Raw genomic sequence first — 22,463 nt, forward strand, 5'->3', positions numbered from 1 at the left:
CTACCATGTACTTTGATACTGATGAAATGTGGTTCAAAATTATTTTCTTTGAAAATGTCTCTGGGATAATAGTTAAAAGTTACACCTTTTCACTCTAAGATGCACATTATTCAACAGCTGAATTGATATTTGTAAAAAATTCATGGCAAGAGGTGCAAGAGTGCTTTGGTTCATTTTCTTTTGAAGATGGAATTTCTACTTTGAAGAGTATAGTGAGTTTTGTTGTAGTGTATTAATCCATAGCTTTAGTAATTTCTCTGCGCTTTCTTGATGCATAGAGCCTATGACTCGACTTCACTGACCATGGTTTCTTAACAGGACTAACACCTACTTCTGTAGTTGACTGATTCACAGTATTTAATTCTTCCTCTATTGATGCAAAATCGGCATCATCTGCACCATAGGAGGCCTCACTTTGTTCAGATACTATCATTGTTGTTATTCTGTCAAAACATTTATAACACAAAAAGTCGTCACTGGAAACATCTTCACTTTGAAACAGAGTCTTCAAATGAGAACACTTATTCCCAACCTGAACAAAGTCTGTTTATTTGTTTGTCTTATATATGGATATGCAAATAGTCAGCACACTTCACTCTCCTGTGGCCCCAGTCAGAAGACATTTCGAACAGTCCTGTTCACAAAACACACTGCAACTGTGTCAACTGGCAAATTCCACACAAAAACACAGAACTCACTGGATGGTCTTAGATTTCTTAGAAGACTCTTCAGTAAACAAATTAACATTGAACAACTACAATACAGAAACCTGCAATGAACAACCACGACAAACATTGTAATCATAAAGCAACTACCTTACAAATTAAAAAAAAACTCTAACAAAATATCTAAAACTGTACACAGTTGCAGCATTTTAAAAAAAATTCTGAAATTGGCATCTTCAAAATGGTGTTCGCAGTGTCATCTTTGGAGGCCTGTATCTCATGGCAGGAATTTTTTTAGTGGAGAAAACAAAAAAATACGTGTTTCTTATTTACTCCTGAATTTTGACCTATGCTAAATTCAGCAATATCAGAGAATATGAAGGTAACCCCACTGCCTGAACTGATACAGATTATGCCACTCGTACATTTTGTTCATCTTGCTCGAGCTCACGAACTACGACGTTATAACTATGGAACGTGCATCAATGTGTTCTGGAAGAGTTGCACTTTTTTTGCTGAAACACATTAAGATGATATACAAACAGTTTTCAAAAATGCAGCTGCCGACAGTGTTACAGAATTTTCAATGTGCAGGAAACACTTTTGTTATAGAAGTCGAGTAAACACGGTATGTGAATAAACTCTTAGGAATGCATCCAATTTTCATCTACTCCAAACCACAGTCCTGCCAGAGTTCTCTAATACAAGATAATTTTATTTAAATATGATGCAGAAGTGTGTACTCACTACTCACCACTCACCTGTGTAGTTTTTTTTTTTTTTTTTTGTAAGAAACAAATTTCTAAGTTTGAACTTAGCCTGTTATTAATTTTTCTGATCTGCCTGCTTATTTCTAGCATAGCGAAATACAAGATTTATGTGTGTTTATCATGTTCTGAAAAGTATCTTAAATCGGCAAATCAGTAATGTTAGAAATAACAAAAGTGATAAAAAAAAACATTACTTCGGTATTGCAGCAATTAATTTATAAACAGTAATATTTATTTTGTGTGATTTAGGTTGAATTACTCAGATGAACTTCATTTAGAGTTTGTTGTTAATAAGGCTTTGTTAATAAAATGCAAAAACTTAGAAATATATGATTTTATTATGAAGGTACTTAACATTGTAAATTGTACACTTTAAACATGCAGCTGGATCTGCCTATACTTCATTCCTATGGTGACAATGGAAACGCACCTCGGACATCATTCTGCTGCTATGACAGAAGCTTGTGAAATATCACTGTACCTGTCACTGTTGTTTAAGGACATGAAAAACCTGTGTGTGACTGCCTTGAAAATGACCTGGTTCATTAAGGTTGACAAATAACTTGATTGTTGGATTTTCATTTGTGGGATGATAATCATAAACATAATGACAATCTGGATCCTCAGCAAATGAATCTATAGGGATAATTCGTTTTTCGGTAGAACGTTTTTTTTTTTCCTGAAAGTTTTAAGCGTAGATGCTTTTCCAACTTCCTTTTATTTCTCAAACATTTTGCTACTAATCATCACTATAGTTTTTTGTTTGTGTTCAGAACTGTAGCATTTTTATCGATACATTATTAATGGAGAGCAGTGGGCCACCATAAGTTTTTCAGTTTCAAAGTAGACACATAATGCTGAAAAATGTTTCTCTTGTCTGACTTCATACAGCAGTCTCGTGACCAAGGGAATGATGAAGAAAAACTTTTCCACTCATAGCTTTTTTCTACCGACATTGTTCAGTATACAAATAAACGTAACAAAAAAAGCAATAATAACTCTTGCAACAGTAACTCTTACAACAAATAAAATCAGAGGGTGCAATGATCACTTAGGGCAGCAAGCTGGCTGAAACTCAAAACACAGTGCAAGCAGGAAATGTTTTGGTGATAGGTTGAAGGTTTGGCATCTTAAAGGGCTTGCTGTGACTGCAGGTCCTGTGGGTTTGGGGGAATGTGGTCCTTGCCTCTCGCATGGACTCCCCCACTCTCTCTGCTCCCACTACTATTGTTGTAGCTGTCTGTTCTATAGTAATTTTGAACAGACGATAGCTGCATGTGAAAGCTTAACACTATTTGCTTCCTCACCCACAACACTTGAGATGCATATTGCCCTAATCTAATTCATATTTGCTGGACTATTGTTGCCAGGCTTATGGCCTCGGCAGCACCTTTGGGAGGCACTTGACCTTACCCCTGTGCTAGCTGCCCTGATCATTCCTCTTGTACTCTGCTTTCAATTATTTCTAGGTGTGGTTGCTTTTTTCTTTATGCTTCACCCCCAATTTACTTTCTTGGGAGAGCTCTTACCTACAGTACTCTGCTAGAAATTTGGGCATTGCAATGCTAGCTCCATCTGTAACAGATTGTGGATGAGCACTGCTTGCAAATGTTCTCTGTGCATATTTCCCTCATCTGTTTAAGGGGATACGGAATCACCTATCCCCGCAATGTTAATATATGTCTACTATAGGGAACATTTTCTCACAAACTACTGGAGACAGAGAGGTAAAAATTTTACTGTATGTGCATTCATATGTTACAACAATACTGAAACAACAGTTTATTGTCAAAGTATTTTCTTACAGAGATATTGTACATTTATTTTTAAGTAAATTTTTTCCATCGCTTTTTACTAGACTATCACCCCTAAGTCTTTTGTAAATCAAGTAATTAAAAAATCGTTGTTTCAGTATGTAATAGGGACCTATGTCACTACGTCATAAAAATTTCAGACTTCTAGGTTGACCAGTACCTGAGATAATGTTCCTAGATGAAGTAAAAAGTAAACTTACGGGAAACGGAGAAAGAAGATTAAAACATTCCTGATCCGTAGCTAATACCCCCTTCACAGTCTTCATAATCATCTTCAAGTCTTCTTTTGGCACCCCTCTGCACCTGTCTTGCTTTTTTCACTAATGTCTTGATTATATTATCAGCATGCCTTAGTCTGCTGATATTAGTCTGATCTAAAAAGAACATAGCACGTACCGTACGGGAACCAACACACATACCCAACTTTTGAAGGACCTAGCATGTAGTTATATTTCCAAGATTGAAGGTTGCCACAGCATCATACACACCAAAATGTAGTGTATTAATTCCGACAAACACTGTTTTTGGGAGACGATGCCATATCACACTATTCAAGCACTCGTTGGGGTTCTGCGTTTTTCCGTGAAGACATTTCATCAGAAGACTTCTGTCAGCCAGATCTCTGAAAATGGGCTTTATTTCTGCCATGATGGCTGATGGTAGACTGTGGTGGTGAATGTATTTCTCTCCTGTTGTTAGTCCCCTATTGTATTTACACCAGCTGTTTTCACCTTTGGGGCACAAACCATGTTGTGGATGCTCATCCGTGGATGCGGTGTGGAAATATAAAGCCCATATAGCTCTCCTCATTTCTTCAAGATTGCCTGTATTTTGCCTGATTGCAAGGCCATAGCAGTTCTGAATGTGGTCTATTATGGAATCAGTCAATCTTCCTCTGCCATCCAAGGTTTTCCCATCATCTAGTTTTTTCCCTTTCATAACTGATTTTAACCTTCTCAGCCTGGCACCCATTCTCTTCTGCACATGTCCTATACATTCAAGTTTGCTTATATTTACACTGTTCCCATATGGTTTGCTTTCCAAAACTTCTTTGAATGCTTTAGAGTCACCATCTCCCAGATATTTGACATAGCGAACATTATACCACTGTGAAGAGCGATGAAAAATTTTCTTCACCCCAGCAACCTCCATGCCACCACTACTACCATAATAATTAGCAATACAGTCATCACTGTGTTCATTTTTCAGCCTGCCTGTGCACCTACAGTATTTAGACATTATTGCAACATCAATAACCTTGCCAGTATCAACACTAGTTGCTGTTACAACACCATTGTTGGAGGTGTGGCCCCTTTTCTGCCACGTGCCATCAAACGCCACTGTGAGGTCACGACTGCCGTCATTTTCTTCCACTGCTTCTTCCACAGCAACCTGCATTGACTTCTGTGCTACATCTTCAACTGCAGATCCTAGTACATAATTGTAAGCTTCAAACTTTGAAGGTGCACTTGGAAGATTTAGAACACCACATAGCACATCACCAGCTGCTTTGCCCTTACCAATTGCTCGCAATCCATAAACTAACCTAATATTTACACTATAAAGTTCAGTTTTCTTGTATCCATTATTTACAGTTACTGAAACCGAACTTGGAAACTTACAGCTGTATTTACAAACACTGCATATTAAATTAAACTGGGCAGCCAGGCCAACATGGGATTCTACTTTCAGAGAAACGTTTCCATGACATTTTTTGCAGCACAAACTGTTTTCAAGAGCTTCACACAATATATTCGTATCAATGAGTTCAAAAACTTCATTCCCTCTATCAAGTAAATTATATTTCTCTTCCAAATCTCTTAGTTTTTTATGAGAAGCACTGTTTTCATTTGGTGTAAGTTCGTTCGGCAAATCAGTAATAAGTGGATTCACATTTTCCAACAGTGATGATGATGAACTGCTTTGCTTTGCTTTGCTAATGAATCATTATTTCTTTTCTTTTGCCAGTTCACACGCTTTTTAAATACTTTTGCTTTAGCTCTAGGCATTTTCACTGCGAAAAATGAAGCACTAAATACGAAATAACTCAACAACAACTACTTTCTTATATCACACTGTTTACAAAACAGTCCCGCCACAAAGTCAAAGAGTAACTTGAGGAAACCAGAGAGAAACATTTTCGGGCAACTAGTGTATAAATAGTCGCTGGAAACCGGGATATTTGAATTCATGTCACTTTAAAGGTACTGCCAAAAAGTTCATGGTCAGCCACGAGAGACGTGTATAACTAAAGCGCAATACCCGATCTCACAAATATATAAAAATAAAATAGTTATAATTGTAGTAGAGCTATGTATGATACGTCATTTTAAAGAGGAAACATGGCAGAATATAATACGCCAATAAAAAAAAATTCGATTTTTTAACCCAAAATCCGATTCCGTATCCCCTTAAGCTGCTCACCAGACTACAATCTTTTCCAGAAAGAAAAGAAAATACCAATAATACAAGACTCTGGACAAACTGTTACCAAAAGGCCAAGAATAAGTAAGAGCGGTTGCATCCAGCATGTCAAACGGTATCATATGCTACTGTTAAGTCAACATCACCCCCTTGGATGAAGATACTCCCACTCATTACACCACCTGCAATGGGCCCTCAGGGCTGCTCAATGATACCTGCCTCCTGATGGTTGAAGGCTCCCCTCTGGTTGCTTCATCCTCACCTACTCTAGGATCAAAGGCTGCCCACTCACTAGGGACTTTGGTTCCCACCACCCAACTGGAGACGAATCACCTTCCTCTTGCTTCTCTATCTAAGAAGGGATTTCTAGGGACACTGTCTTCCACAGTTTCCACCAATCTACAGCCAGACACCAGCCAGTGGCTGAAGAAGCCACAGGCTGCAGATCTCAGGGCTTTGCGATCATCATCTTTACGTGAAACTGATTTAGAGAAGTCCTTGCAGTCATCAAAATCCTCTAAGTAGAGGAAAGACAGAAAAAGTCCTCCTGGAAGGCGGACATTCCAGTGGCCCCCATGCCACAAGATCCTGTTCATTCCACGCCTGTGACCGAGGCAGAGGTTCTGTGGTGGCCCATGAGGTCTCGGTGGCCTAAGAGGTCTCAGTTCACACCACACAATGGAACCCCAAACCTATGGCTATTGATGCTACAACTCCTCAACCAGTGGCAGCAGGTGACCCTAAGGCATAACCTTCCCACTTAGTCACTTTGTGGCCTCTCTGTACATTGACAACATTATTCTCCAGTGGAATTACTGCGGTTTTTTCCACCACCTTGCTGAGCTACGACATCTTTTAAGCACTTCACCTGCCTTCTGCATGGCACTTCAGGAGACTAGGTTTCCAGCAATGTAGACCCCAGCCCTTCATGGATACTGGGGATATTATAAGTATTGTGCTGTCTATGACAGGGTGTCAGATGGAGTTTGCTCATATGTTCTAGACACTCTATGTAGTGAACTTGTGCCTCTTAATACATCTTTGGAGACTGTGGCTGTTTGGGGTAAGGAAGGGCATTTCAGGATATTACCATTTCAAATGTTTACCTCCCTCGCAACGGTCAAGTGTCTCAGAACATACTGTTTACATTGGTTTCTCTCATTTCCCACCTTTCCTAATCTTGGGTAATTTCCATGCTTATAACCCTTTGTGGGGTAGAATTATGGTTACTGGCTGCGGTAAAGATCTTGAAAATGTATTGGCACAACTTTGACCTAATGCCTCTTGAATACTGACACCCCCCCACACTTCATTGTGGTGCACAGAACTTTCTTGGCCATTGACCTTTCCATTTGCAGCCCTTGTCTGCTCCTCTTCATCCAATGGAGAGTCCACGATGATCTATGTGGTAGTGACCTGATCTTCCTTCCCCTTCCTCAGTGTTACTACCCTGGTTGCCTGCCCAGATGGGCTTTCAACAATACCGACTGGGATACTTTAGCCTCTGCCTGATACAGCCCCATGGCCAGACCGCATTCACAAACAAATGATCAAGCACCTATCGGGGGATTGTTAGCGACATATCTGTGCCACCTTTAACCACAACTGAATCAAGGGTGAGTCCCCATCACAATGGCGAGAAAACATCATTGTCCCAGTACTGAAACTAAGTAAGCACCCTGTAGAGATGGACAGTTATTGCTCAATAAGTCTCACTACTGTTCTCTGTAAGGTGCTTGAATGCATGGTCAGCTGGCAGGCCCATTGGCTCCTTGAATCTCAGTGTCTTCTCGCTCCATCCCAGGGTGGTTTTTGCCAAGGCCATTCCACTAATGATAACCTGATTTACTTTTAGTCTGCCATCCGAACAGCTTTTGCCCAACATCAGCACCTAATAGCCATCTTCTTTGACCTGCAGAAGGTTTATGAGACCACATCCTTTCTACCTTACACAAGTGGCGTCTCGGGGTTCTGCTCCCGATTTTCATCCCGAACTTTGTCGCACCATATGTTCCAGACGTGAATTGGTGCTTCCCACAGTACCCCTCCACCTATATCCAAGAGAATGTGGTCCTGCAGTGCTCTGTACTGTGTGTCCCCCCTCTTTCTAGTAGCTATCAATAGTGTAGCAGCAGCTGTGGGGTCCTCAATATCACCCTCCTTGTATGCTGATGACTTTTGCCCCTCTGGTGTGGGTGTGGGTGTCGGCAAACATCGACTGCAAGGCACTATACAAGAGGCACAGGCATGGGCCCCTCACCCATGGCTTTTGATATTTTGCTGCTGAGGCATGCATTGTGCACTTCTGTTGACGCTGTACCGCTCAGCCACAACCAGAACTTTACCTCAACAACCAACTACTCAGTGTGGTGGAGAATTCTTACTTTTTAGGACTGGTCTTCGATTCTTATTTGACGTGGATTCCCCCTGCACCTGATTAAGTGAAAGTGCTGGTTGCAATGTTATACAGTTCATTGCCTTAGTGACACCAGCTGGGTTGCAGATCACACTACCCTTCTGCAGCTGTACAAAGCCTGATAGAATCCCACCGTGATTATTGGAGTCTGGCATATGGTTCAGCATCACTCCCAGCGTTGTGGATATCGGATCTGATACACTGCTGCTGGGCTCGACTTCTGGGGATCAATATGGAGAAAAGTTCAAAGATACCCGGGCATCATACCAAGTCCACTGCTTACTCCCATGGAGGGTGCCACTGCCACCATGGGCATGTCACATGGGCCATTCCTCTGATCAGACAGTTCCTGTAAATATTGTTGCCTCGCACTTGTCTGGCAGCTCTCGCTGTTCTCTGAAGCTTTAGATATGCAATGATTGCCTTGGCTTTTATGATTTATTTATTTATTTGGATTGCTTCCTGGACTGTTGGTGCATTCTTAAAACTACTTCCACTTTGCTTCAGGCTGGCCATTCACTACATGAACTCTGTTCTCCTTGACCACAGCAAACACCTGTTTGTTACAGCAGCCTCTCCCTTGCTGCCAGAACAAGTGATCATACACTGTGTTCCGCCTATGCTGAGCAGAGTCCGGAAAAATCTCATATTTGTCTCAGTAGGTGAAATGGTTTGTTTGCTGAGGTGTCGTGCATTGTTAGTGAATGGGTGCAGCTGAGTATGGAAACTGCTTCCCTACTCTCTCATTCTTACTGCTTCTCCCCTTTCTACCGTTTTCCTCAGCTTGCAGTCACAACTGCCACCACTTCTTGCCACTAGCCTAGCAGCTGCCAGTGAGAGGCAGGGTGGTGTGAGGAGTGGTTTGTTTGGATCTGCTTCTCAGATACTATAGACACAGTGGCCGGAGACTGCAGTCATGTGCGCATGAGTTGTGTCTGAGTGATAGTGTGAATGTGTGTGTGCGCTTTCATTTTCTGACAAAAGCTATGGCTGAAAATTTAGTTGTGAGAGTGTGATTTTCTTGTCTTGTCTGTGTCTGTCTGTCTGTGGCTCAGCAATCATCTTTACGGTGAGTTGCTACCTATCCTCATTATTATTGATTCACAACAAAAGATGTTGATGTTAGCACTTAAGATTTTTGCTCACATGAGGAAACGCCATTGCTTGCATGTTTTTTTAGATATTTCTTTGTTTGCACTATTGTTTCTTGTACCATGGGTGCAAAGACAGATTGTCAACTTACATCTTAACTTACCCCCGAGATCTCAAAATTTTTCAGGGAAAATGTTGAAACTTGTCTGGAAATCAGGGAAATACCAGGGAATTTTACTTGGGGGAAACTTGTGGCAACCCTGTTACATTTGTTGTGTTCCTTCAAAATTGCCAACTGCATGTCTTTTTTTTTGCAGATACTTCTGCCATGCCATTCTCTTTGTATACAACCATTTCAGAATATTTCATTTAAATAAATTATAGCAGATGTATCTCATTTTACAGTAGCTCAATTTGAATTTTCCAATTACGGAAATTGGTTCAGTCAAACTGCAGAATTTTATATTTCTCTCCCTCATCAACCTTGATCAATAGTGAGATGGCATCCATTGTATTATACAAGCCAGTTACATGTCCTGTACATCAGCACAGTTCTGTCCCATAACCCCCCCCCCCCCCCCCCCCCCCCAAAAAAAAAAAAAAAAAAAAAAAAATCATTTGAGAGATTTGAATTGCAACCTTCAACAAAATTGACTACATTCCATTACTATTGTTATATTTTTGTTGGTGTCCATCTTGTAATCTCTTTCCAAGACATTACCCACTCCGTTTAACAGCTCTTCCGTGTCTTTTGCCTTCTGCGACTGAATTATAATATCATTGGCAAACCTCAAGGTTTTTTCGTTCCTTCCCTTACCTTAAATTCTTGTTCTTCATTCTCCGTGGTTTCCTTTAATACTTGCTCAGTGTACAAATTGATCATCATCAGAGTGAGGCTACAACACTGTGTCACTACCTTCGCAATTAATGCTTCCCTTTCGTGTACTTTGACTTGTAATTGCAGTCTAGTTTGTGTACAAATTGTAAACAACATTTCACTCCCTGTGTTTTGCACCCGCTACCTTCAAAATATTTGAGTTTATGACAGTCACCATTGTCAGAAGCATTCTCTAAATGTACAAATGCTATAAATGTAGTTTTGCCTTTCTATAATCTCTCTTCTAAGATAAGTCATAGGGCCAATATTGCCTCAGGTATTTCTGCATGTGTATGGAACACAAACTTATCTTCTCTAAGGTTAGTTTCTATGAGTATTCTGCAACCATGATTTATTAACCCCATGGTTCAGTGATATTTGTGTATGTCAGCAGCTGCCTTTTTAGGCATTGGAGTTATTACATTCGCCTTGAAATCTGAAGTTACTTCTTTCATCTCATGTGTCTTGCACGTCAGATGGAATAGTTTTGTCATATCTGGCTTTCTCAAGGATCACAATAGTTCTGAGGTCATGTCATTTATTCCAGGGGCTTTGTTTTTATTTACATTGTGTATATATTCCTTTCACCCTTCTGTTGTTTACTTAGCAGTGGCTTGTCACCTGAGCTCCTGATATTCATACAGGTACTCTACTTCTCTGCAATGGTCTCCTCAATTTTTCTATAGGTTGGTCTACCATTCCTCTAGTTATGCGTGCTTCTGCACTTGCATGTGGCCGATTGCCATTCCTGCTTATCTATTTTGAATTTACTTCGTTTCATTTTTTAGATGTCTCTGTTCCTCTTCAGCTGCATCATTTGTTACATTTTTACAGTGTCTCCTTTTGTCAATTAAATTCTATATTCCTATGCTACCCAAGGCTTTTTAATAGGCTTTATCTTTTTACCTATTTGATATTCTGCAGTGTTCACTATTTCATCTCTCAAATCTACCAATCTGTTTTGTATTAATTTCCCCCATTTTCAGTCAAATGCTGCCTCCGAAAGTTTCAACAGCCTCTGGTATTTTCAGTTTATTCAGGACCAATCTCCTTAATTCCCAACCTCCTTGTGATCTCTTCAGTTTTAATCTGTATTCTATAGCCTATAAATTATGGCCAGTATAGTTCTATCTGCCACTGGATTTGTTTCGCAACTTAAATCTGATTTGCATAACTCTTAAACCAAATGTTAGCAGTCGTTAAATTATACTCTGTGCAAAGTTCTTCAAGCCGGCTTCCTCTTTCATTCCTTTCCCCCCAGTCTGCGTCCTACATTTTTTCCTTCTCTTTCTCTCCCTATTACTGAATTTCAGTCCCCCATCACAATTAAACTCTTCTCCCTTAACTATCTGAGTAATTTCCTTTATTTCATCATACACTGTTTCAATCTCTTCATCATTTGTGGAGCTAGATGGCATACAAACTTCTGCTTTTGTGGTGGACGTTGACCTTTTGGCAGTTTTTGGCTACAATGATACATTCACTGTGCTATTCAAAGTAAGTTCCTTGTATGATTACTTTCTTATTCATTATTAGCACCTTCTCCTGCATTACCCCTATTTAATTTTATGTTGGCAACACTGTATTGAGCTGACCAGAAGTCCAACCACTTCACTGATACCCACTGTATTTAACATATCCATTTTCTATTTTAAATTCTATAACCGACCTACATGATTAAGGGATTTAACATTCCACACTCAAACCTATAGAATGCCAGTTTTGTTTTTCCAGATGAGGACATCCTCCTGATTAGTGCCCACCTGGAGATATGTATGAGGGAATATTTTTACCTCCAAAATATTTTAACCAAGAGGCTCCTTTCATCATTTAATCATGCAGTATAGCTACATACCCTCAAGAAAATTAATTGCTGCAGTTTCACCTTGCTTTCAGCTCTCTGCAGTACCAGCAGGAGTAGTCCACATAGGCTAATATTACATGGTCATGTCTGTAAATTATCCAAACTCTACAGTTAGTGAAAAGGCTGCTGCTCCTTTTCAGGATCATGGGTTACTGTGGCCTCTCAGTTGTGGTTCCAAAGTATGGCTGTCTTTATCATTTAGACGTGCAGACTACCGAACAATGGCAAGATCCATGGTTCACAAAACATTCTATAGTTTTAGGTAATATTAATATGTAGGTGGGTGTATGAACGGTAAGAATCAGGTTCTCGAACTTGTTCTAAAATGTTTGCACTTTTATAATGACAGATCTCATACATAGACAAATTAGTAATTTGTTACATTTCCTGTTTGTTTGCTAATGCCAAATTTAATGGTACCATGGATTAATTTGTTGAAAAAGTATGTTTTATGTACATAAGAACATGTCTGAACAATAATGTTTGATATTCGTTCCCTATTGTATAGCACACATCTCTGGAGATGGTTGGTTGTGCCCTGCCCATTGGTGTAGACACACAGCAGAGTTGTGCTTAAGGTCAAACTAAAAAGATTTCTCATACATAACTTCTGCTTTGTTGGATTTTGCTGCTCACAGTGTCGATAATGTGAAACAGAAACATACTTGCTGGTGCTCAGCATAAGAATTTTGTTGATGTGCGTTATCATTTGTAAATGAACATTATGTACCCACTTGCGAGAATGAATTGTTAATATCCTGTAAGCTGACTTGTTTCACATGATTAATATAACAGAAGTGATACAGGGTACATGAAAACCTGAGTTTTAGTCACCCCAAAACTTAATATAACCAGGAGCTTCCTCTCAACCCAACAAAAAATATCAGACTACCATGTGTCCACTCCTAAACAGAAATAATCTCGTCATTAGAGACAGAAAGTGAGAGTGGATGTGTCAAGAAGCGTTCAAAATTTACAGACCTTTTCTCACAAGGGATCCCATATGAGACTTTAGAGAGAATGAGCATGGTTGTTGCACAGTAGTTAGCTGGCATACCTGAAACTGGTCATTTTGATTATGTGAAGAGGCAAGAAGTGTAGTGATTGAATCTCTCAGGATGTTTTGTGTGATTCTCAAGAATCTGACTTTTCTCAAGACTTTCAGGTAAGAGAAATTTCCATTCCTACTCACATCCTTTCTCTCCCTATCTAACAAGATCCCCTCTGCCACTCACAGTGAAATGCAGAATTACACTCTTACAATTATATTTCTTGAATAGTTGTGTATTATGTAGCCAAGCAATCTTATCAGTGTAAGTTTAGTTCCGAGTAAGTATATGAACCTAGATTACTGGCAATATATATTGTTACTCAAAAGAAAATTATTGCTATGCTGAGCGTTGTGCATACAATTTGTAAATAAGAAATTAACATTTCAGAAATTTTCAGTAAGTGTTCACAATACATATCGGTAGTTGTCCTATAACAGCTATTGTGAGCATGCAGTCTAACTATAAAGAAAAAGTTAGTCAAGTAATTATTGCCTGTACATGTAGCTTTTTGAATACTGAGTAAATAGGATCATTTGACTTCTTGTTTTATGAACCCGTGTATAATGACTGCTAATTTTATTTATTTTTATATTTTCAAGGTATTTGCAAAAGTAATTATAACAGGGAACCAACAGAACCAACAAGGACAACCAGTAATGTTAACAACATCTCAAGCTGAAGGACTGACTACTGGACAGCCACTCAAAATAGTTACTAGTACAGGACAAAGTAGTACATCTACACTATTGGCAAGCCCAACTAAAGCTATTACATTAGCTCAGGCACAGCAGATGGGGCTGATACAACCTACAAGAATTCATTCTGTGGCTCCAAGTTCTCCCAGTAAGGTGAGAAAAAACACTGCTGTTCTTCTGTTTCAGTGGTTTTAATTGTATTTGGATTTAATAAATACGAAACATTAAGTATTCAAATGTTACTAGTATTCTGTTATTTGTCCCCCCCTCATCTCTCTCTCTCTCTCTCTCTCTCTCTCTCTCTCTCTAGTAGTGAATGTGGAAAGATTTCTCCACAGGAAATGGGTGAGTAAAGGTCAAGACATGGGCAAACAGGTACTTCACAACAGCAAATATTGCTGAGGGAAGTTCTCTAATAATGGCACTAATGAAAATAAATTTGTAAAGAAGACCAGCTTTCACAACAGGCTACTAATGGAAACAGATTGACTTAAAGAGTTCATTAAGGGACAAAGGGGGAGGGAAGATGGAGAAATAAATTCATAAAAAAAGATGCTAGCATAGAAAAGGGTGATGGGCATGAATAAGGCAGAGGAACAGTTGTTTGATAAAAGCATGATTATGGATATCAGATAAATTCGTATAGATCCACCTGAAGTCAATTACAGCAGTACATAATATCTCAACAGTGGTAAAAGGCTAAAGATTAACTGTTTGCACTGATGATTAAAATATGAGGTATGCAGAGCACTATTTATCAGTCCTCCTAACTTCCTTCTCCAAACGACCTCCCTCAGTCTCATCTCCTTTTTTCTCTCACCATAGAGCACATCCATTGTAATGCATAGTGGCATCTCAGTCAGATATTTCCTGTGAGTGTAGGGCATATACTCAATGTTGCATCTTTACAGTCTTATTTCTGCTTAGAAAACTCCAAACTTCACACGTAATGCCCTCTGCACTAATTGCTCTTGTCTTCCACACATTTCACACTCACCACAGCTGGTTGTTGTAGTATTGTATCTGGACCCAGGAATGGTCATTATTTGTGTTTTTTGAGGAATTGTGCTCAGTCTTGTTGCATATTGGATTGGAATCTATGTGGAATGAGCAGTGCACCAATTAAAGCACCATATGTAACAGATATTGTGGTAGATGAGGGATGGTGATGATGGAATGGAACACAGTAAGGAGACAGATGTTCATGAGAAGATTATCACAACGATGCTCTTGTTATCTGATGAATATTTTGAGTGGTGGTAATGTTGGCAGCTGGGCCAAAACATGTTCCTCAGTGGCCATCTGTGGTGTCTGCTCATGGTCCTCCTGGGCACACTTATTTGAAATGAAATGGCAACACAATTGATGATTATTTGGAGAGTCCAAGAACATGGTGACTGACTTGCAACCCTGATTCCCAAGAGCCTATTTTAATGTGAGCATGGCGTGTTCACCAAAGTCATGATGAATTAGGTAACATTGTCCATGGCCCAGCATGCCACCTGCAGCAGATATAAGGATGGAGTTCTGGTGCTGCCCTTGGAGGAGGCAGTTGTTAATTGTTTCTTGTGTAATGGCTTTCAGTGTTGTGCGTGAGTTGTGCAAGGTATATTTACTTCCTTATTTGCCTGGAAGTTATTGGCCTCCTGAGAGATGATTTTAGGATCTGTGATTAGTTGGAAGTAGGGGAGGGGGTAGGATTGTAGTAGTGTGTGGGGACATTCATTTAAAATGACTCTCATAACTAATTTCCTTGGGAACAATGCTAAACATTTTAATAATTGTACCATATTCGCAGTAAGGTCACATGACGACATTGATTTAAATGACCCTGTACATATTGAGGAATGTGAGATTTCAAGTCTTTAAGGATAAACTCTTTAATAGGTAATTTTCCCTGAAAATAATTAAAGTTCTTTATTACTGGGCTGTTGTGGGAGGCAGTCTGTTGCAGCAAAGTGGCACACCATGACGGATGGATGGTTTGCATTTAAGTCTAACTATCAAAAGATAACATTCAATAATTCTGTGTGTGCTCTTGGTATGTGAACAATTTGTATACACTTACTTGTTCAAAATGTAATATGATGTTAGTACTGGCCATCTCTAAAGGTAAACTTTGATATTTATGCAAGTCATATGAGTATTAATTCCCTTGTACAATTTACATTATTCATTGAGTAGGTATTGAGTAAATAATTTTTAGAAAGTGAGTACTCTCCCTTTTGATTTGGCAAATAATTACCCAGTCTTGGAGTAAAGTAGGGATTGATAACTGCTTGGCATTAATAATGGCTTTCTAATCTCCACATAGCTGTGTTAAATTTTTTGAAATATATATTCTCGTAAGTGGCGTGTTACAACAACTGGAAGATAAGGATTTAGTCACTATAGAATATTCTGGTAGATGTAATTATGCTCTTACTGTGTCTTTGATTTTATTGTGAATAAGGCATAAATGAAAAATCAGTGTTGTCAAAGATAGTAACATGTGGACATTCAAAGATGCTGCTCAACGTGAACTGAGGAAAACAGGTTTATAAATAAATTACCCAAGTCCTCTAGGGCATGGAAAGCTATTGTTCTGGACATTAAAGTGATCTGTTTGTTGATTGATAAACTAAAATATGATATCAGATATGGATGTGGAATAACTAAAAGCAATAGCAATTAACTCCTCCTTTCTGTGACTTTCTGTTTGTCTCACCGCAGGAAATCCCCATCCCCAATAAGCTGTAGGTTGCTTGTAAAAATAGAGTGAGGTCAAAAAAGACATTTTGCAGAAAATGCATTTTTTAAGGAAAATCATATAAAAAGCATTTCAAATTATTAACAGATTTTTACAGTTTCTCATGAACTGTTTGGATGAATTCTTCTCTCAACACCCTCCCTTTCCTCCTCCTCCTCCTCCGCCTCCTCTTCCCCTCCCTCTCTTCCTCCCAGACAACACATACCGCCATATATATGGATGCGTATAGCCTCCTTGCTTTCAATACTCTGATTTTTTTCACTCTTTCTTAATTCAGTAAAATTTCTATTGGATGTCACTAACTCTAGCTGAAATACCTCTTGATTGAGGAGCTGATGACTTCGCTGTTTAGTCTCGTAACGGCAACATAGGAGGAGGGGGGGCTGACATTGAGAGATTACTGACTAGATTTTCAACTGCCACCATGCCTTTGACACACAAGCTTTGGTAAGACACTTATAAGACTATTAATCAAAACAACTTTCTAGAACAAGTGTTTTTGATGTTTTTGACTCCTGATCTCTCTCGGTTGAATAATGGGTCTCCCAATGGTTTTAGTCTAGGACAGCGATGCTATTTAATTATAGACTTTCCATGTCCCACCTACCTGCTGGAAGGCACATGACAATTTATGTGATAGTGACCATTTCCTGATGGTTTTGTCTTTACCACACTGATACCTGACTGGGTGCTCTCTGTGCTAGATCTTCAAGAATACAATTTGATGTATTTTCAGTGCCTCTCTGTTTGACACTCCACTACATCAGACATTTCATGTCGATGTCCTCTTGGGTGCAACTACTGCAATGTCACTTGGGACAGAAATAGCAGCCCCCCTTTTCCACGAAACCCCTCTTCAACAGCTGAGAGAGTGGTGTGCTGACCCCACTCCCCTCCATATTGCATCCAGTGATGCCATTGGCAGAGTGTGACATGGCAGTCGGTCAGTACTGGTGGGACCGTCAGGGCATGTGGACGGAGTTTACTTTTTACTCCCGGCTAAAATCAGTCTCGTGGTGGAGTCAACAACAGATTGCCATGGCCACTAAACACTGAAGGTAGCCCTTACGCAATGTGTGCATCATCTATCAAATGAGTCTTACTACCTTCAAAGGCCCTGGTCCTCTATCTGACATAATGTCAAAATAAGAAATGTTAGAAAATTTTTGAATTGATATGGAGCTGTGCTACTTTTTCACAGGTATGGACCAAATTACATTGTTTGTTACTGTTATCCCTTTCATATCTCTGAACTGGGGACTGAGTGAGGTGGTGCAGAGGTTAGTATACACAGGCATTCGGGAGGAAAGTGGTTCATATCTCTGTCAGGCTTTTGGTGATCTCCCAGAATTGCTCCAGACAGTTGACAGGATGGCTCCCTTGAAAATTTTGTAGCTGATTTCCTTCCCCATTGTTTTACAAACGTAGCTTGTGCTTCGTTTTGTTGACTATGCTGTCAACAGAATGTTAAACTTTTCAATATTCCTTCCTTCCTTCCTTCCTTCTTTCTTTTAACAGGGGTGGTGGAGTCCAGTGTTGCCAAATTGTTATTGCTGAACAACAGTGAATTTCACTTGGGCTTGGTGTGTGACAGGTATCCTTCTGCCTGTCATCTTCAAAAAAGGTGGATGGAGAGTGACAGTCTGTCCTTTGCCATGGAACAATTGGAAGCTCCATGGTGCACTGGCATTGCACTAAGACACAGGTTCAGGTCTGACCTCGCACATATGAGACCTATGTATAAAAGGCAAAGGTCATATAATCCAGTCTATGGGTCCTCTCTGTGCATTACATTGCTATATTAATAGTACATACATATATTCGTGTTCCACATAACTTTAGTGACTTTTGTGATGTGTAGTTAATAAAATATTACTATTATTGCCTAGATAAATTTTGTAAAAACCATGAGTGAGAAGTGTTTGAGCTGCTGTAGAAAAGTTAGTTCTGAGGTTCTATGCAGGTGTTGTGACAGATGGTTACCTTGGGAGGGATCTAGTGGCCAGGGAACTGGGGAAGTAAATGAGTCTTTTCCGTGGTATTGCAGAGTATGTTCTATGGATAGAATAATAGCTGAACAGGAAGAGAAGATTAGAGCCCTTAAGGCTGAACTGGATAATGCTGGAGAAAAACTGATGAGGTTAAGAGGTGAGAAGGGTGAAGACAGATGGGAAGTGGTAGCAAGGAATAGGACCCATAGAAAGAGATCAGTATCTGACAGTTTCATCATTCAAACAAACAATAGATTTGTGTCTATATCTCAGTTAACAGAGGAAGAGGCTTGAGTAGATGTAAGTGTAATTAATATTCAACAGACGTTCACCTACAAACCAGTTGTTAAAAAAAAAATTACAAAGCAGGAGGAAGGTTCTGTCGTTAGGCGATAGCTGTGGAAGAGATGTGGGCCAGATCTTGCAGGAAAGATTAGGTAATAGGTACCACATCACAGATTTTTCAAGCCCAGTGCTTGTCTTAGCCAAGTGACAGAGGATGTAGAATCATGTTGTGATAGTGGGTGGAGCAGGAAGCAGTATTGATAAATAACAGGACTCCAATATTGAGTGTGACCTTGTAAAAATAGCATCTGCAGTGAACCATACGAATCTTGGCTTGGTTCCTGCTTTCATGTGGTATGATTGGCCCCTATTGAACAGCTCTGTCAGGAGGGTCAGTATGGAGCTAGATCAGCTGCTTCAGGAGGCTACTTTGTCAGGCATAGGTTTGGTTCCTGTTGGTGCATTTGGTAGGTGGGACTCCACAAAGCATGGTCTCCATATCAGTAGGAAAGGAAAGTGGAAATTGGCTGGGATGATAGCATAATATTTGGAAACTCATGGGAGTACCTCATTTTGGGTTAAGAGAATTAATAAGAAGCTCAGACAGGGAGGTACTAGGGATGTTAAAAAATATCGCAAAATTCTCATAAAAGCACAGTGAAAAATAATTTCAGTGTATTGCATCGGAATATCGGAGGATTAAAAAAAGTAAATGAGCTTCTTGTTTTAGATTTAGAAACTGAGGATGGAATAAATGTGCTATGCCTGTATGAACGTCATGTAGTCACAGACATGAAAAAGTTAAATGTAGGTGGATGTAAGCTTTCAGCACATGTAAGTAGAGACACTTTGAAGAAAGGAGGATGAGTTGCCAAATATATTAAAAGTCTTTAAATTTCTTCTTTTTATTTCTCTCCTTTGCGCTACTTACCACCTCCCCCCTCTATACCTTCTCTCGTGCCCTCCGTCTAAACTGCAGCACTTCACTGTCCGCCACTCCCATCATACTACCCCTCCCTCTCCCCGCCCCAGCCTCCTCCTTACCCCCACCAAGTCGCCACTACCATCATGCACTGGTACTGCTGCTCGCAGTGTGGTTTCAGCTCTCTGAGACTGCAGACGTGTTTGCTAGTTTGTGTGTGTGTGTGTGTGTGTGTGTGTGTGTGTGTGTGTGTGTGCTGCTAACAAAGGCTTTAATGGCCGAAAGCTATAATTGTGTGAATCTTTTTGTTGTGCCTATTGCGACTCAGCATCGCCACTATATGGTGAGTAGCAACTTTCCTTCTCTGGCATTGTTACAGAATCAATGAAAAGTTTGTCAACAAAAAGTCAGAAGTAGAAAATATTTTTAATGATCATATTTTAAGTGTTGTTGAGAAAATAGGATCCAGCTATGGGTTAGAAAATGCAAGGCTGTGTTTGGAAGAGGTAGCACTTATGCAGTTTGATAAAATTGAAATTCAACCCACCTCTCCTACTGAGATTAAGAGAATAATAAATTTTCACTCAAAAGTAAAAGTTCGCATCGATGAAATTTTCTACATAGTACTGAAAGCTTTTTCCCATCAGATAAGTAGGATGCTCAGTCACATATGTAATAGCTCACTGAAATAGGGCATCTTTCAGGTAGACTGAAATATGTTATTGTTAAACCATTGCATAAAAAATGGGTTTGGTCTGATGCTAACAACTATTGCTCAATCTCACTTCTGACAGCCTTATACAAAATTAGTGAAAAAGTAATGTACTCAAGAGTTGGCAAAGCTTATAGGTGACAGCGTAGGTGGGGTTGGTGGGATCACTCGTGGGAAAAATTCCTGCTGCACCTTTTTTAGATTGAAGTCAGCTGATAGGTATTCCTGCTTAAGGGAAGTCTCTCTAACAAAGGAACCACTTTTGACAAAGCTTAGGTATCCCAGTAATGAGGGAATTAGTATATTTCATCAAAATATACAAGGTATTAGAGATAGTTAGTGAACTGCTTATAGATGTTGACTCTGAAATTATTGGTATATCTGAACACTTCTTAAATAAGGAGATAATTCAGAGGCTTCCTTTACCAGGATACAGGTTGGCTGGCAGCTGTTCGAGGAGCTCTTTGCGGTGTGGGGGAGTAGCCATGTATGTGAAAAACAGCATCCCATTTGAGTCAATTGATGTTTCAAAGTATTGCACTGAAAATGTGTTTGAATGTTGTGCAGGTGTGGTTAAATTTAATGGAGCTAAACTTCTAACTGTTGTTATCTATAGATCCCCAGACTCTGATTTCACAATATTTTTGCTAAAGCTAGAGGAGTTTCTTGGTTCACTTTATAGGAAATACAAAAAGTTAGTTATATGTGGTGACTTCAATATTAATTGTATAAGTGATTGTGCAAGGAAGAGGATGCTGGTAGACCTCCTTAATTCATATAATCTTATGCAAACCGTATTCTTTCCAATGAGAGTGCAAGGGAACAGTAGAACAACCATAGACAACATTTTTGTTCATTCCTCATTACTAGAAGGGCATTCTGTTAGCAAAAAGGTGAATGGCCTTTCAGATCATGATGCACAAATTTTAACTCTAAAAGATTTTTGTGCTACAACACGTGTTAAATATAGTCATCAGTTGTTTAGGAAAGCTGATCCAGTTGCTGTAGACCTTTGTAAACCTTATCAAGGAACAAGAGTGGCAAGATATTTATAGCGCTGATACAGTAGACGATAAATATAATGCTTTTCTCAAGACTTTTCTCATGCTCTTTGAAAGTTGCTTTCCGTTAGAACGTTCAAAACAGTGTACTAGCACAAACAGGCAGCCTAGGTGGCTGACTAGAGGGATAAGAATATCTTGTAGAACAAAGTGGCAATTATATCAAAACGTTAGAAACAGTCAAAATCTAAATGCAGCAACCCATTACAAACAGTATTGTAAGGTGCTTAAAAATGTTATGAGGAAGGCAAAAAGTATGTGGTATGCAGATAGAATAGCTAAGTCTCAGGATAAAATTAAAACCATATGGTCTTTCGTAAAGGAAGTGGCTGGTATGCAGAGACAGGTCGAGGATATAGAATCAGTGCATAGTGGGAATGTCCGTGTTACTGATAAGTCGCATATATGTACAGTATTTAATAATCACTTTCTGAATATAGCAGGTGAACTAAATAGAAACCTAGTCCCAACAGGGAATCATATAGCGCTCTCAGAAAAAAGTGTTCAGAGACTGTTGCCTGAAATGCTCCTCCATGATACTGACAAGAGGGAGATTGCGTTAATAATTAAATCACTAGAGACCAAGAACTCTCATGGATATGACGGGGTATCTAGCAGAATACTGAAGTATTGTTCTATACATGTTAGCCCAGTACTTAGCCATATCTGTAACTTTTCCTTTAGGAGTGGTCGGTTTCCTGACCAATTAAAGTACTCAGTAGTGAAGCCACTTTATAAAAAGGGAGACATTGATAATGTTGACAATCTTAGACCTATTTCTATGCCATCGGTGTTTGCTAAAGTTATCGAGAAGGTTGTATATACAAGGTTACTGGAGCATTTAAATTCACATAATTTGCTGTCAAATGTTCAGTTTGGTTTTAGAAATGGTTTAACTGAAAATGCTATATTCTCTTTTCTCTGTGGGGTTTTGGACGGATTAAACAAAAGTTTGCAAACACTAGGTGTTTTCTTTGATTTAACGAAGGCTTTTGACTGTGTTGACCACAAAATATTACTGTAGAAGTTGGACCATTATGGAGTAAGGGGAGTAGCTTACAATTGGTTCGCCTC

The 22,463-nt window shown here is 39.4% G+C and overlaps 1 protein-coding gene across 1 annotated transcript in view; it reads left to right on the forward strand.

Moving 5' to 3' along the window:
• The window catches only part of LOC126161961 (protein lin-54 homolog), a 271,287-nt gene that overhangs the window by 52,682 nt on the left and 196,142 nt on the right, over positions 1-22,463 (forward strand). Inside the window, exon 3 of the mRNA XM_049918145.1 lies at positions 13,574-13,822. Coding sequence (XP_049774102.1) covers positions 13,574-13,822 — 249 coding nt within the window. The remainder of the gene's footprint in view (positions 1-13,573; positions 13,823-22,463) is intronic.

This window comes from Schistocerca cancellata, chromosome 2 (genome assembly GCF_023864275.1).
Source record: "Schistocerca cancellata isolate TAMUIC-IGC-003103 chromosome 2, iqSchCanc2.1, whole genome shotgun sequence".
Taxonomy (NCBI): domain Eukaryota; kingdom Metazoa; phylum Arthropoda; class Insecta; order Orthoptera; family Acrididae; genus Schistocerca; species Schistocerca cancellata.